At 47.7% G+C, this 16860-nt stretch overlaps 1 protein-coding gene and 1 pseudogene across 1 annotated transcript; both read left to right on the top strand.

The window, feature by feature from the left end:
• Positions 1 to 463: 463 nt before the first annotated feature.
• LOC123038218 (uncharacterized) lies at positions 464 to 5413 on the top strand. The gene is made up of 5 exons (XM_044462109.1): positions 464 to 564; positions 660 to 801; positions 4308 to 4341; positions 4741 to 4922; positions 5010 to 5413. Exons 1-5 carry the CDS (start codon positions 464 to 466, stop codon positions 5289 to 5291), a joined length of 741 nt encoding a protein of 246 aa, XP_044318044.1. The 3' UTR covers positions 5292 to 5413.
• Positions 5414 to 5833: 420 nt separating this feature from the next.
• On the top strand, positions 5834 to 8819 carry LOC123186511 (BTB/POZ and MATH domain-containing protein 1-like; annotated as a pseudogene).
• Positions 8820 to 16860: the final 8041 nt, after the last annotated feature.

Here is a 16860-nt window from a genome sequence, read left to right as displayed (position 1 = left end):
TATACATTCCCTTTTATTCATGACAAGTATTTTCGGAAAGAGGAGGGGGTACGTAGGTGTAGGATTATTGTGTTGAACACCTGCAGGAGGGTACTTGCCAGGCACCTGCACCGGTGGCTGCGTGTCCCAGTAGTGCAGGAATTGGTCACATAGTAGGATTAGTACTTGCTTCACCGATTCGGGTCGGCACTAATTAAGCCACTACATTAAAACCATTAAGGTATGCATCAATGACGCCGCCTCACGCGTGCCACGTCCAACGCATGGATTGGGCAGAAAAAAAGGATAAAAGAAAAAAAATATACAAGTGGTGGAGCGAAACCCTGTCATCCCCACTCGCCTCTCCTTTCCTCTTTCGTCTGGCAGCTAGGGTTGTCATCGCCGCCGCCGCCGCCACGCCCACCTCCACCATCCATGCCCCTCCAGCCCCGGCCATCAGAGAAGGCGCCCTCTGAGAATCCCCATGCGGCGCTACCGTTCGGTGAGCAAGGAAGAGGAGATTCAGAGGCTCGAGGAGGTCGCCATTACCACCGGTGAAGAGGATGCAGACGTCCTCCTTGATAAGTAAGCACTCGTTACTTTGCTCGATCTGACCCGAGGGGAGGAGCGGGAAGTGGCGGCGGTGGTCTAGCCTAGTGGTGACCAGATGATAAAAAAAGGTGGAAGGCGCTGCGCCAATCAGCCTGCAACAACGGCAAGACGGCGGAGATTTGGGCACCAGCGGTGCCAAAGGTGCGCTGGCTTCCTCATGTATCCCATCGCCGTCGCATGCCCGCCGTCTCCTTCCTGCCCCAGGTGCTGGTCTGCCATCTCTCTCTCTCTCTCTCTCTCTCTCTCTCTCTCTCTCTCTCTCTCTCTCTCTCTCTCTCTCTCTCTCTCTAATTCCCAAGAACGCTGAAATTTCAATCAGGTTGTATGAAAATATTACTCTACGTAACATGTACTTTTTCTTAAGCTGTTGCTCTTGCTTCTTATTTCTGAAATTTGTTTCTTGATGCACCTTCATTTCGGCAATGCTACAAAATAATTTCTGATCTGAGTACCCAGACCACCCTGCTGTTGGTCATCCCTTGCGATTGCGCATAGCGGCCTTCTGACAGAGCCAGGTGATAGCCACATGAGGTCCCTTTCTTCAGGCAAACTGAATTTTATGTTCGCCTTTTGCATTTTGCTCTGGCCAAGGGCTTTGTGGTCAATGATATTTCAAAGTTTCTGCCATCAATTAACAATTAGTAGTACTATAAGTTCAGGATTTGTAATATCATTCTACTATATAGACAAGAACTTTGTGGCTAATCATACTTGATAGTTTCTGCTCTCAGCAATAGGTATCAGTTTCACATCTTTGTCAATTTTGATATGTTGTACAAGTTGAACGATGTTGCAGATTCTTCTAAAACTGCTGCTATTCAATATGCATCACTTGTAACCTTCATTTTTTGCTTGTCATGCATACACTATCTTCATTTGTTGAGGAAAGTTACCGCCTTCCTCTTTCAAGGATCATCACCCTGATATTTGTTGTTAATTAGGGAATGGTATGTATGTTGCCGTCATTGGTGGCCTCAAGGGAGTGCAGCATAAGAAGCATGCTACTGCTTTTGCAGTCAGGTATTGTTTTGCAAAAAAATTATGTTCATGTTCGAGTGATGCATTGAAGCATGCTAACTGGATATAAATTTTCCATTTCAGACATATAACTGATTAAAATGAGGTCACACTGCATTTCATTCAGTGTGTATGGATGCATATACAAAACACCAAATCAAAGGTATGCTCGTGATCTGCAGTAGAAATGTCCCATGCAAACACTCCCACCATAAGAGTCTTTTGGTCCTCAATTACAACGCTTGGTTAAAAGGATTATTCTGATCATGGTTAATTGTAGGTTGGCAGTCCTGCACACACCAATTCTTCTGTAGGAACCCCCTTTTCCAATAGCATGAGCGAAGCAGCCACTCCAACCTTTGTGAAATCCAACTCAATAAGCTGCGCAGAGGTTGTCAGTGTCGCTCAAGGGAGACGCTATTTTTGGCTGAGACGACGTTGACGCCTCCCACAAGTTGCTTTGCTTCTTTGCAGGTACACCAATTTTAGTCTTCCTCTATGGATGATTGAATTTCTAAATATGTTTAGATAAACAAAGTGTATACCAACTCTTTTCGAATAAAGTGTTGACGTCATCACAAATATTTATTGCTTCTGTTGTAGTTCAAATGTTTTATTATAGTTCTTCCTTTCCTATTTCTTTCTGTTGAGCAGCTACAAAATTAATCTGCTAGACAAAGATTCTCTGTGAGCATTATCATCACAGTGATACTAATTTCACCCCAATTTTTGGGAATGGATCATATCATAGCTTAGCGGCTGCATTTGCTTCCAGTCCTTACATGTAAAAACATTTTTTTAAGTGTGAATTAGTTGTTATGACGACCATACAGATTAGATCATCTTTTGCATAATCGACTGTGCAAACATTGAAAGATGAATGGTCTAGAACAGATTATAAGCTACCACCAGTGGCGGAGCTAGCATTTGAGATCAGGGTGGTCCGCTCCTAATTTTTTTAATAAGAAATGTGACAAGTGGATGTTCTAACTAATTACCAAAATATCACATAGAAATTGTTCAATATAGTCTTTCAAACACATGAGAATTCTCAATTAAGTCCAATTTTTTCATAAAGAAGGTTACATAGTACATACTACATGGACAATCGTGCATACCTTGAGAAGTTCTTCGGTTTATTCTTTGGCTATATCTGTATAGCCCCTGCCTTCTTCTTTCCTATCTTCATAACTTCTCTCTGAAAAAGAGAAACAATGTCTCAGGTCCTTTTCATTCTTCAACAATTCTGTAATAAGAATTTCGATCAATAGAGTTAAAAAAATCTATCAATAAAGCTATTTGGGCAGAAATTATGTGCAAAATAATGCATGTGTTCGGTTAATCAACAGGATAGGATAGCACAGCAAAACACAAACCCCAAATAAGAAATTGGGGAAGCAGAAATTTAGCCGCGCATGGCAGGCGCAGGGGCGCACACAGCTCGCTGTCACCGGGGGCGGGAAGGACTAAAGGAGAGGCGGGATCCTCCTCGACGGCTGGGTTCTGGCCGGCGGCTGGCGACCGGAGAGGCCGGTGACAAACGCGGGGTACGGCCGCATGGCTCTGGGAGGGCGTCGGCCGTCGAGACGAGGCGGTTGTCCCCTCGCTCGATGTGGCCGACAGGAGAGTGCGTGGCTTGGGCTGTGTTTGTCTGTCAACAGGTAAGTTCTATTAGGCCAACTGTTTTTCTTTGGCCCAGTCAAAATTTATATGTACATAAGCCGATCCAAATTGCCAGGGTGGGTCGCGGCCCACCCTGGCCACCCTGTAGCTCCGCCCCTTGCTACCACAGTATGTGCGGTGTGAACACGTGAAGCCTCCTTGAAGATATCAATGTTGTATTCAGTGATTCATAGGTAATTCAATCCGTGTTTTTCATTTTTTGGTTGCTATTGAACTGCATAATATATCTCCCTGAAAGTATTATGTTTAAAAGCACCTATTGATGTTCTGTTTCATTCTTTTCCTTTGTAGGAGCTTCTTGTGGTAGATTAAAGAGGTGTACACTTCTTCTAAGAACTACTATATTTTTTCTGTATATTAGGGTCTGTTTGGATTGGTTCCTATACTTGCCCAACCAAATAATTGGCGTTGACCGAGCGATGGGCGTTTGTTTCGATTGGCGCCAATAAATTAGCTCGCCCGCTGCTCGTCAGCCCTTTGCGTTCAGTTTTCCGCCAAATCATTGACAAGGCGGGTTTTTTGGCTAGCCCATGGTTGGCGGGGCGGGCATTGGCAGAATCCAAACAACCTCTTATGCTTTTCATTTAGTTAAGAGTATGAACTCATGTTCTAGGAATTGAATCTGATAGTTCATGTTCAGCGGATTTCGCTGGCAGATACACACGGTGCTCACGAGCGCCTCGAGCAACATGGATCCGATGTTTATGATGAATCATTTCACGATTAGTTAGAGGCTGCAGTGAAACATTACTATATGTGACAAGTATTTCTTTTCTTAAGTTGTTGTTGTTGTTTCTCATTTCTGAAATTTATCTTTTGATGCCTAATTCAGACAACATAGCACATTACCTTTCTGCTAAATTTTATAAGTGACAAAATATGTTTCAGATACATCACTGCCGCTTTCCGTTTCTCTTTTTCTGAAGTAAATAGCTTCATTCTTATGCTTCACAATTTCCAGTGGGAAAAATCACATTTCATATTTCTAACGCTATATTGTATCATACAATGAACAGAGTGAAGAGAATGACCAGCCAGAGTACATCCGCGGTGAGCACATGCCTTATTTCTCACAGGATCATGATCAACCATGTATCACCGTACTTCTTTATCGACTGCCTTCAACTATTCACTACATCTGCTAGATCAATATTTATTTCCTTTGCTGCTCATTGCTCTATTTTTGCTTACTCAATGTTTCATTTCTTTTGTACTGATTACTTTTAGCATGCAAGGCTTTACAAATTACTTTCACCATCTCCTATATTTCAGAACTTCCACCTGTCTCATTTCGAAAACTAATTTTTCAATTAACTTATATGACTTCATGTCTACGCCCCGCCTACGCTGTTATATAGCTTAAATTTCTTTTTCCAAATAAACAATCACACTTATAGCTCCTGCAAACGGTACATAACTTGCTTCTCACCTAAATTGAAATGATTGCAGGAACACCTTGTGGGATCCAGTACTTCGAAGAGCTTGAAGATCATTGTTACAGGGGTAATGAGGTTAAGCTCTATGAACACCAGGTAGACGCTCTCTTTGCTATGTTCTGGCACAAGGAGCCAGACATCAAGTACTACATGTGCACAATCAATAAAACATTTGCTAAGCCAGGCCACCGCATGGTAACCACAAAAACACTCTTATCTTCCATATCACACAACAATCTATGTTCATCTAAATCACATGCTTTCTTGTAACATTACTTTCAGGTACAATATACTGAAGACAATCTGCTGGACTACATTGATCCCAACAATGATACACTCATGGTCAGGCTTGCAGATGCCCGTCTACGCGTCGAATGTCGCATTATGCTAGGAACTGACAAGAGGGCCACTATAACCACCAGCTGGTCTGAGTTTCGTCGCCGTGCCAACATTCGCGAAAGAGACATCTGTGCTTTTCATTTCAGGGTCACTTTAAAGCGCCGCGTGTTCTCACCGTGCACTGCCTCTAGATCCACCATCGAAGACACCGCAGTTCCTGTGTGAATATAATCTAGCACAGTACATCGAATTATGCTCGTGATTAACCGATGGTTTACTTTTGGACCCTGCTATCTCATGATTTTGAAGATCTGAAAGCTATGCCATTGCCTATGTAAACTCTACTATTCTCAGTCATGTGGTTTACATCCACCTGTTCAGATCCATAATGGCACTCTTTTATATATGTCTATTAATTTCTACTCCTATTCTCTGCTTCAAATGTCAGGTGCTTAATTAACAGCAATATGAGACATGCCAACCAGAACAAAAATGTATGTGAAAGGTGCACCCACTAGCTGGCACCGCCCAGCTGCCCCTCAAGAGGCGCGTCACGGGCGCGCCCCAACCCCTAGTATACACGACGATGTACAGCCCGGCCCCTAAACGACAATTAAGTTGATTGAAAAGCGAACACCTGCAGGAAGGTACCTACTTGGCTAGTTGCGCATCTCGCAGCGTCCGTACACACGCGATCGCCGGAAACTACTCGGCGTCTCGCATCGGCAAGCTCGGGCGGGCCTCCTCAGTACGCACAAGTACCGGCAATGGCAGCACAGCAGACACCGACGACGGCTACGGCGTTGGCGTGCATCCCGAGGCGGCACGGGGCACGCACGCGTTCACGGTCGCCGGCTACAGGCTGCACTGTTGGAACCGTCTAACCCTAAACCCTAGCTAGACCTCGCTCTCTCTCGCAGCTCTCTTGCTCTGCAGCGGACCGAGGAGGAAGAAGGAAAGGAAGAGGTGGACACGGGGTTTTGCCGGCGCACGAACGCCTCGCCGCACGGACGGCTTTTTCTTTTCTTCGAGCTCAAACTCGATGCCCTAGTCTACACCGTTACAATGATCGCGCCGGGGCTTATATAGCCGGGCCTGCGTTGGGCACGACCCACACGCACCCACCCCTCCTGGCGCTTCGATCGGCCCGCTTGGCTCGCGGCCACCTCGCGCACGTATGCGTGCAGCTCGCGGCGAGCCCGCAGCGATCACGCCCACCTCGCGATCCCGTAACCTCCTGGTCTAAACCACGCACGCTAGCTGGGTCCGCACACACGTGCACGCACCAGCCTAACTCACGCACGCACGCACACACACCCCCTGAGCCACGGGCCAGGCGCGATCCGGTCCGCGCCCTGCGCTCACGCAGCCACCACGCTCTGGCCGTGGCTCTTATTGCCAACACTCACCCCTGAGCCACGGCTCAGAGGAGTCCGTCGTCCTCGACGTCGGTGTTCGCCAGCAGCGCCTGCTCCGCCGCCGGCGCCTTCCGCAGCTCCGGGCAATCGCGCTTGAAGTGGCCGCGCTCGCCGCACTTTTAGCAGCGGCCATGCCTGTTACCGCCGTCCCGCGTCGCCACGCTGCGCACGTCGTCGCCATCACGAGCTCCGCCTTGCCACCGCTCCCGCGCCCGCCACTGCGCCGCAGTGTACAGGAGTTGGCCGTCCGGGCGCTCACCGCTGCTCTGCCCGCGTCGCCACACCCGCTCTTCGAAGGCGCGCAGCCTCCCGAGCGCCTCGTCGTACGTCAACTCCTCGAGGACGCAGAACTGCTCGATGCCGGCGACGACGGGGAAGAGGCGATCCGAGACCGTGTCCAGGAGCTTCTTCACCAGCTCCGTGTCCCCCAGCGTCTCCCCCAGCCCCGCGAACCGCGCCGCCATGCCTGCAAGCCTCCCGGCGTACGCGTCCAGCAGCTCGCCATCTTCCATCTTCATCCGATCCATCTCGCCGCGCAGCATCGCCCTCCTCGCCGCGCGCACCCGCTCGGCGCGGACGAACCTCACTGACAGGGAGTCCCATACCTCCCTGGCAGTGGGTTTCGTCGCCACCGAGAGCAACACATCCTCCGGCAGCCCCTGCAGGATCAGTGCCCTCGCCGTCTTGCACTTCCTGTTGTTCACCGGCGAGTCGCCCAGCACCACCGCTTCCCAAAGCGTGTGAGCATCAAGAATAGCCTGCGCCTTGATCGCCCACACGGTGTAGCCGTCCGGCGAGAGCATCGGCATCCCCATGGACACCGGTCCGCCTGTGCTGCTGCCGTGTGGAACCAGCGCCATTGCCGCCGGCGAGCTCCCGAACCTGAAGCTCTGATGCCAATTGTTGGAACCGTCTAACCCTAAACCCTAGCTAGACCTCGCTCTCTCTCGCAGCTCTCTTGCTCTGTAGCGGACCGAGGAGGAAGAAGGAAAGGAAGAGGTGGACACGGGGTTTGCCGGCGCACGAACGCCCCGCCGCACGGACGGCTTTTTCTTTTCCTCGAGCTCAAACTCGATGCCCTAAACCACACCGTTACAATGATCGCGTCGGGGCTTATATAGCCGGGCCTGCGTTGGGCACGACCCACACGCACCCACCCCTCCTGGCACTCCGATCGGCCCGCTCGGCTCGCGGCCACCTCGCGCACGTATGCGTGCAGCTCACGGCGAGCCCGCAGCGATCACGCCCACCTCGCGATCCCGTAAGCTCCTGGTCTAAACCACGCACGCTAGCTGGGTCCGCACACACGCGCATGCACCAGCCCAACTCATGCACGCACGCACACACCCCCTGAGCCATGGGCCAGGCGTGATCCGGCCCGCGCCCGATGCACCCTGCGCTCACGCGGCCACCACATTCTGGTCGTGGCTCTTATTGCCAACATGCACAAGGGCCTCGGCGCCGGCAATTTCATAAGATCATCCGCCTTCACCGTCGGCGGCTACGACTGGTGCATCCGCTACTACCCCGACGGATACACTTCTGACACCTAGCGCTATGTTGCGGTCTTCGTCGAGCTCCAGAGCAAGAAATCCACGGTGAGGGCACTCTACGACCTCAAGCTCACCAACCAGGCCACCGGGATACCGTCCTTGATCGTCTCCCGGCCGTCGCCCCTTCCGGCGTTCAGCAGCAGGTGGAGCAGGCATGTCAGGGGTTTCTACAACTTCATGAAGAGGGACCTCCTGGAGGCATCCCCGTACCTGCACGACGACTGCCTCATCATCCACTGCGACATCACCGTCCTCCTCAACAAAATACCGGTCGTGGCCACACCCAACGCCAAGACGCCGCCCGAGATCCTGGGGCCGCCATCGGACCTGTCCAACAATCTCGCAAAGCTGCTGGAGGGGAAGAAAGGAGCGGACGTGGTGATCAAAGTTGGTGGGGAGACGTTCTACGCGCACAAGAACGTGCTCGCGATGCGCTCACCGGTGTTCGACGCAGAGCTCTACGGGCCAATGTGGGACGACAAGAAACAGTGTCTACAGATCGCCGACATGGAGCCTGATGTATTCAGAGCACTGCTTCACTTCATATATATAGATTCGTTGCCTGCCATGGATGATAACAACAAGGTGATTATTAGGCACTTGCTTGTGGCTGCAGACAGGTATGCTATGGGAAGGATGAAGCTCATGTGTGAGAGTTTTCTGTGCAAGAGCCTCGATGCCAAGAGTGTCGTAGCCACATTGGGTCATTGGCTCTAGCTGACCAGTATCATTGCACCAAGCTTAGAGAAGCTTGCATTGACTATATCAAACTCTGCAATTAGACGATATGTACCTGATGGCAATATGAGTCTGTTTGCTTGACTAGACATTTACTGATGTCTCTGTGGTTTATACTCCCTCCGTTCCGAATTACTTGTCGCATGTATGGATGCATCTAGATGTATTTTAGTTCTAGATACATTCATTTCTGTGACGAGTAATTTGAAACGGAGGGAGTAGATGATATGTAGATGAACATAATTAAGTTTTCTAGCTTCAAAGTACGGTCCCTGGTTGATTAGTTTGTGAACATTTAGTTTGTTGATCATTTGCAAATATATCCAGCTTAGATCATGTTTCCTCGTCCAAAAGTTTTCACATGTATTCTGGGTCCCTGGTTGATTAGTTTGTGAACATTTGGTTTTTGAGAAAATGTGTCCACCATAGATCACGATGTTCTGTCCTTATTAGGCCTTCTCATTGCATCTTCACCTCTTTGATCGCCACTGAAATTAACAAAAAGAAAGACAGGTGCTTCGTTGCGGGGTGGGTTCGACAACACGTGGATGAATAGATATTACTACATCACAAGGAAACAAAGACAAAAACCAAAGAAAACCAAATTTGTTACGACTATTTCACGATAACCCAAGTTCGATGAGATCCTCAGGAGTCACCACCTTGTGTTTGCCTATTTCAATGACTTTTGTATATTCGGTTGGAGCTGCTCCACCACCATCCCGGGATATTGGCCCGGTTGGGCAAAACATGGATGGATAGATATTATCTCACAAGGAAACGAAACCAAAAACCAAAGCAAACCAAAAATTTTACGACTATTTCATGATAACCGAAGTCCAATGAGATCCTCACGACTCACGAGCTCGTGTTTGCCTATTTCAATGACTTTTGTATATTCAGTTTTTTTTAGCAAGAAAGCTAGGCCTTCATTGATTAAAACCAATGTTTACAGGAAAAACAATTGGGTCACTCGACGTGCCCAAACAAATATGGCACCCATAAGGAAGAGAAGTACCTGACCTAGCTAACCTATGAGCTTCAGTATTTGAAGCTCGAGGTTCGAAAACAAAATTACAAGAAGTAAAATTTCTAACAGTTTCTAGGATCTCTCTAATAACACTTCCATAGCTTCCTCCCACGCCCTCTCGAACATGGTTCACAACCTGTTCACAATCTGATGCAATTTGGAGCTGCTGCATACCCAAGTCTTGCATCAGTGAAAGAGCTTCTCGGCAAGCTAAAGCTTCCAAAGTAGCTGGATCCGCTATGCCCTGGATAACAAACACTGACGACCCAAGATAGGAACCGTCTCAATCACGGCATATGGATGCTGCGGTCCCTGCATTGTGCTGCACTGAAACTCAGGCGTCCACATTTATCTTCACTAGTCCATCATCAGGAGGGATCCAGCGTCGTTGCCCATTATTGCATGTATAACCAGCTCTTGTTGTAGGCTCAGGTATTACCAAAATTTGATCCAACTCATACATGAAATTTTATCTTCAGTTGGAGCTGCTCCACCACCATCCGGGGACATGGGCCACCCTGTAAGTTGGGCTACGTGGACAACAGTTTCCTTTAGGTTTTTTCCTTTGTGAATTGGTGGGCTTTATTAGTAGGGATTAAGGCGTTGCCGCTTTATTTTTGGTAGGGGCAGAAATAACCGGTTTCCAAAAAATCTCCGGAATTTTGATTTTTTTGCCCAAATTATTCAAACAAATTTTGAATTCAAAATCAAATAATGTTAAAATATAACCTGTTTAACATACTATTTGCAAATTAGTATCTAACGCAGTGGTCATTGCACCGCACACCCTTTAATTTGGTCTTGGGATCCAATCTCTTGGCCACCTATATTTCTTGAGGTTGCATGCGAATGCAGTGGCGGAGCTAGCATTTGAGATCAGGGTGGTCCGCTCCTAATTTTTTTAATAAGAAATGTGACAAGTGGATGTTCTAACTAATTACCAAAATATCACATAGAAATTGTTCAATATAGTCTTTCAAACACACGAGAATTCTCAATTAAGTCCAATTTTTTCATAAAGAAGGTTACATAGTACATACTACATGGACCATCGTGCATACCTTGAGAAGTTCTTCGGTTTATTCTTTGGCTACATCTGTATAGCCCCTGCCTTCTTCTTTCCTATCTTCATAACTTCTCTCTGAAAAAGAGAAACAATGTCTCAGGTCCTTTTCATTCTTCAACAATTCTGTAATAAGAATTTCGATCAATAGAGTTAAAAAAATCTATCAATAAAGCTATTTGGGCAAAAATTATGTGCAAAATAATGCATGTGTTCGGTTAATCAACAGGATAGGATAGCACAGCAAAACACAAACCCCAAATAAGAAATTGGGGAAGCAGAAATTTAGCCGCGCATGGCAGGCGCAGGGGCGCACACAGCTCGCTGTCACCGGGGGCGGGAAGGACTAAAGGAGAGGCCGGTGACAAGCGCGGGGTACGGCCGCATGGCTCTGGGAGGGCGCCGGCCGTCGAGACGAGGCGGTTGTCCCCTCACTCGATGTGGCCGACAGGAGAGTGCGTGGCTTGGGCAGTGTTTGTCTGTCAACAGGTAAGTTCTATTGGGCCAACTGTTTTTCTTTGGCCCAGTCAAAATTTATATGTATATAAGCCGATCCAAATTGCCAGGGTGGGCCGCGGCCCACCCTGGGCACCCTGTAGCTCCACCCCTGTGCGAATGGTAGCATAGACACGTTATATCACAGTTTGCACAGTTCAAATTAATTTTTTCAAAAATTTCGTTCGGTATTGATTTTTCTCGGTGGGTAGCGGAAAAGCCAGTTTTTTTTACCAGTTTCCGAAAATTTTGGGCGAGAAAAAAACACTGTTATGGATTACATTTCACATCACCAAGGAATTTTTGGCGAGTGCTTGGCCCACAATAAATGGAACTATTTTTTTTTTTTGCAAACTCAACACTTGTATTACTCAATTAAAGTATCACTACAATCTTCAGCAGCTATCTCCAACACTTCTGGAGGGCCAGACCCTAACCAGGTCACAGTCCTATTATTAATACGACCAAAAGTAGCTAACTTGTCGCTCGCTTTATTTTGCGAATGGGCGACATGAGTAATACAAGTTTGACGTAGGTTCAGTAAAAACCTAATCTCATTCACTAAGGAAGAATATAGCGAACGATCCATGCTCCCACATGTAATCATGGACACCGCAGCCGAGGAATCCATCTCGATTTCGATCGGCTGATCTGTGCGTTGAATCGAAGAAGATAACCCCTCCATGCAGGCACAAAGCTCGGCCTCCAATGCATCCCTACAAGAATATAAAGCTCTACAAGCAGAGAAAATAATCTTCCCTGAAGCATCCCTCAATATCATACCCGCACCAGCATCTTCATTCGAACCAAACGCACCATCAGTATTCAATTTAGTCCAGCCTTGTCTGGGTTTGATCCAACCAGGTGACTTAGTCACTTGCATAACCGGCTGCCCTCCCGTGTCCATGTTAACATATGCTTTACCTTTAACAGGATCAGCACCGTTATCATGTTTAATCGCCATCAGTGACTCCAAATAGCTCCGCAGGAATCTGACAGACACTTCCATTGGCGGGGTTGGTTTGTGGTGGACCACTTCATTGCATACGAACCAGCTTCTCCAAAAAATCATTAGAATCATACATCTCTCCAACTCAGACCGAGGGCCTAAGACCTGCAACAGCCATTCCTTCCCACAGTTGACTATCATTTGTAGATTAGGAAGTTTCCAGACTTTCGCCATTTCCATATAAAGATCTCGACCGAATTGGCATCTTAAGAACGGATGGAAATTGTCCTCAGTCTCAAGGCCACAAACTGGGCACACACTAGTAGTTTCTAACCCAATCTTATGTTTATTCTTCCACGTTGGCAATCCATCAGTTGCCACTCTCCATGCAAAGTTTGAAACAGTCGGTGGTGCTCCACAATTCCATATGAACTTCCAACAGCTCCTCTCTCCCGACGGCGCCGAGCTAGAAGATGTGGCATTTGCTCTGTGTATCTCATCAAAAGCTAAGTGATATGCACTTTTAACCGAGAATACACCCGACTTGTCCGGCCCCCATGCGATCACGTCCTCTCCGCGCCTCGGGGAAGCTCGGATCTTTAAGATTTCCTCCAAATCTGCTTGGACAAAATACTGGTTTAGTGTCTGTAACTTCCAGGATCCATTATCATTTAGTAGGTCCGAGACATATCGGATGCGGCACAGTCCCTGCCTAGAGATAGGCTTATAGGAAAAGGGACGTGGGATCCAACTATCTCGCCATACCCTAATACTTCTTCCATTGCCAACTCTCCAAATCAATCCTTTCTTCAACAGATCCAAGCCGTGACTGATAGCCTGCCATGAGGACGAAGCGTTCCCAGTGAACACTGTATCTTCGATCTTTCCATCAGGGTAATATTTAGATTTGAGCAAACGGGCACAGAGGCTATCTAGTCGCGTAATAAGTCTCCAAGCCTGCCGAGCAAGGAGGGCTTGGTTGAATAAGCGAAAATCCCGAAAGCCAACACCACCTTTATTTTTCGGTTGCATGAGATGATCCCAGCTTTTCCAATGAACCTTCCTCTTTCCCTTCTCCGATCGCCAATAGAAATTCCTCACCATCCTAGTGAGGTCATCACATACTGAAAACGGCAGTTTAAAACACTCATGATATATGTGGGCAAAGCTTGGGCGACTGACTTAATGAGCACTTCCCCACCTGGCTGAGCTAGGTAGCCATCCCCCCACTGAACTAGCCTTTTAGTGAGGCTTGTTTGAAGATTTTGAAACTTCCCTTTGGACATGCGACCCTCAGGTATTGGTAGCCCCAAGTATTTCTCCTCAAAGACAAAGCTTGTAACTTGTAGAGCACCCCTGACTTGCTCCTGGACCTGTATCGGGCAAGCTTCGCCGAAGAACATAGAGCACTTATCATAGTTCAGACTTTGGCCCGTAGCCGAACTGTAAAGATCCAGTGAGGCTTTAACCTGCTCCGCTTGATCCCTCGACGCCTTAAAAAACAGAAGCGTGTCATCTGCAAACAGCAAATGTGATATACCCGGAGCTCTCCTGCATATTTTAACTGGGACAATATCGCCAGCCTGCACACTAGACTTCAGAATAGCAGACAGTCCATCCACTGGTAGAAAAAGGGCCTATGGTCCCGGTTCGTAAGGGCCTTTAGTCCCGGTTCCTGAACCGGGACTAAAGTGTCGGTACTAATGCCCTGACCCTTTAGTCCCGGTTCAATCCAGAACAGGGACTGATGGGCCTCCACGTGGGCAGTGCGCAGAGCCCAGGCAGGAGACCCTTTGGTCCCGGTTGGTGGCACCAACCGGGACCAATAGGCATCCACGCATCAGCATTTCTGTGGCTGGGGTTTTTGTTTTTTTTGAAAGGGGGGGGGGGTTTGGGGGTTTTGGGGGGTTAATTTAGGTGTTTCATATATTGTGTTAGCTAGCTATAATTAATAGAGAGAAGTGTCCTCTCTTACGTCCATGCTTGGTCGACGCTACGTACTATACATACGTATAGAGAGGACTAGACACGCTAGTTAGCTAGTTAGCAAACGAAGGAAACAGAAGATCGTCATGAACATATATGCATACAGAGAGAAGTGATATCGACCACCTCTCCTTCTCCGAGAGATTGGTCGAACAACAAGTTCTCGTATATCTATCTGACACTACCGGCTACATATATATACAATAATTATCTCTTACAAATATAATCATACGGACTCATGGTCCACATAGTATTCTCCGTCTTCAGCGATCACTTGGTCAAGAAAGAATGCCGCCAATTCCTCTTGAATTGCTCGCATGCGAGCTGGTGCTAGGAGTTCATCCCGCTTCCGAAACATCTAATTTGAAGAAGGGGGTCAATACATATATATATGAATGAATGAAACTCAATACAAATGATGGTAATAAAATAAAATTGTGAATTTTGTTATTTACGTACTTCATATTGTTCGTCAGAGTACCCGCCCCGCTCACAGGTCGTGTGGCGGATGGACTCGCAGATGTAGTATCCACACAAATCATTCCCTTTTTCCTGCCACAACCACTTTACAAGAAATAGAGGTCAATCAAACTGATAAGCAAGAATGCTAAATGGTATTGATGAAACTAGCGCTTGAATCACTAGGAGATGCGCGGAACATGCTACTATAGTACTTACTTTCGGGTGTCTAAATTCCAGCTCCTTCGGCAGTCCCGGAACTTTTCTGGTGAATTTTCTACAAACCCTACCGGACAAAGAAAACAATTACTTGATATCAGGAAATGAATAAAGTTGCTGATATGGTGGATAATGATCGATTTAACTTACTTCTTGAGGATTTCAGTCATGTCCGCATACTCCTTGGGATCTTTTCGTTTAGAGTCCAAGACGGTTACTACTCCCTGCTCAAGCCTAATCTCTAGGAGAATATAGTGGAAACTGCACACGCATGCATAACTCATCAATTACATTACTATAACCTGGACTAATATATAAGGGAAACCGAATATGCACAAGACAGTAACACTCACTTGAAGTTGTAAGGAAAGAGTATTATACCTTTGTTTTCATTTTTTCTGAATGATCGTAGCAAGTTCACCTCGGTATCTCCGGGACGATGTTCAACCTCAGTTGCATCTATGAGATATGTGTTAACGAACCCAATATCACCGATTTGTATTTTCTTCAATTCGGCGATCTTCATTCTGCATAATATAGTGAGGATAATGATAAACACATGCAATGAAAGAGATGAGCTATATAGAGAGACTTAATGACAGAAGTAGTAGTACTTACAGACAGTAGCAGGTGATCGTTGTTTCATCGAGGGCCAATTGATTGAAAAACTGATAGAACTCCTCAAATGGAATAGGCAACAGTTCAATTCCAACGAGGTCATGCTCCGGTTTAACTCTCGCATACAAAGTACTCCTCCCCCCAGACTCTCTGTAGATTTTCAAGTACCAATCATGTAATCTTCGCATCATCGTTGTTAAAGATTTTTCATCTTTGATGAGAGGCTTCCCGTACTCGTATCTGTGTATCTGCACCTCCATGGGATCATAATGTACATCATCGGGCAGGTAATCGTCAACATTGCCATAACCGGGCACCATCCTCGGATCGACGATGTCGCTAGGCACCTTGAGGGGGGGGGCACGATTGCTTCGCTTGTTCGCCGAGCTGGGCAATTTGTTTCCCAGCTGCTCGTCGTTCTTTCAGCCTTTGATCACTGACTGTACTTCCTGATCGCTCCGCTTCGGCCCATGTCTTTGCAATAATGCGCTCATAGTTGCCTTTCGGCGGAGACTTGGGTGGTTTTGCCAGGGCAGCCAGAGTGCGCTTCACTTTCACCGGATCTACCTTCTCCTTCGGAGGTGGATGTCTCTTTGCTTTCAACCCTTGAAACCAGTCATCCACTTCGGTTCGCGCGATCTTCGCGTTCTCCTCCGGGGTCCTCTCGTATGGTAACTTCTCTGGAGTCTTCAGAGAAGGACCGAATCTGTATGTCCTCCCGCCTCTGGTTGTACTGCTAGACGCCGACCGAGCAGACGGAGCGGTTGTCTTCTTTACTTGCTTAAGAGGCGGAGGAGAAGGACTACGACGCGCCGAAGCAGCTGGAGCGGCGGCGGGTCTCTTCCGCCCTTGCTGACGAGGCAGAGAAGGAGGAGGTTGGCTGCTCGGGCGCATCGGCGCAGGTGGAGAAGGAGGCGGAGTGCCGCCACGCGCCGGAGAAGGAGCCGGTTGAGGGCCCTGATCGTCACTCGCCGGAGGAGGAGGCGGTGGAGGAGGCGGAGTGCCCTGACTTGCCGGAGGAGGAGGAGGAGGCGGAGGTGTCCAGTTCGGAAGGTTGATGAGCTCCTTCGCCATAGGCATGGAGTCTTCAGAGTAGACAGCCGCCTTGACCTTCAAATTCATCCATTGCGTCATAAGGTGGCAATTTTGAGACTCTGTTATAGCATCCACGGGATAGCTGGCAGGAGCCATCAAGACATGCTCCGGCTGAAGCAGCTCGGTGGAAGTCACGCTGCTTCTACACTGAGATGGCGGGGTAGCTTCGGG

Source organism: Triticum aestivum, chromosome 2A, assembly GCF_018294505.1.
Source record: "Triticum aestivum cultivar Chinese Spring chromosome 2A, IWGSC CS RefSeq v2.1, whole genome shotgun sequence".
Taxonomy (NCBI): domain Eukaryota; kingdom Viridiplantae; phylum Streptophyta; class Magnoliopsida; order Poales; family Poaceae; genus Triticum; species Triticum aestivum.
The sequence above is the reverse complement of the archived record's forward strand: the minus strand, read 5'-3'. Positions and strand labels throughout refer to the sequence as shown.

What these genes read in the sequence shown, in the direction of transcription:
- LOC123038218 (XM_044462109.1), top strand. Translation starts at nt 464, where the DNA reads ATGCGGCGCTACCGTTCGGTGAGCAAGGAAGAGGAGATTCAGAGGCTC. An exon ending in CCTTCCTGCCCCAGGTGCTG is followed by an intron (nt 802 to 4,307) that starts GTCTGCCATCTC and finishes TACAATGAACAG; the next exon opens with AGTGAAGAGAATGACCAGCC. An exon ending in CTAAGCCAGGCCACCGCATG is followed by an intron (nt 4,923 to 5,009) that starts GTAACCACAAAA and finishes CATTACTTTCAG; the next exon opens with GTACAATATACTGAAGACAA.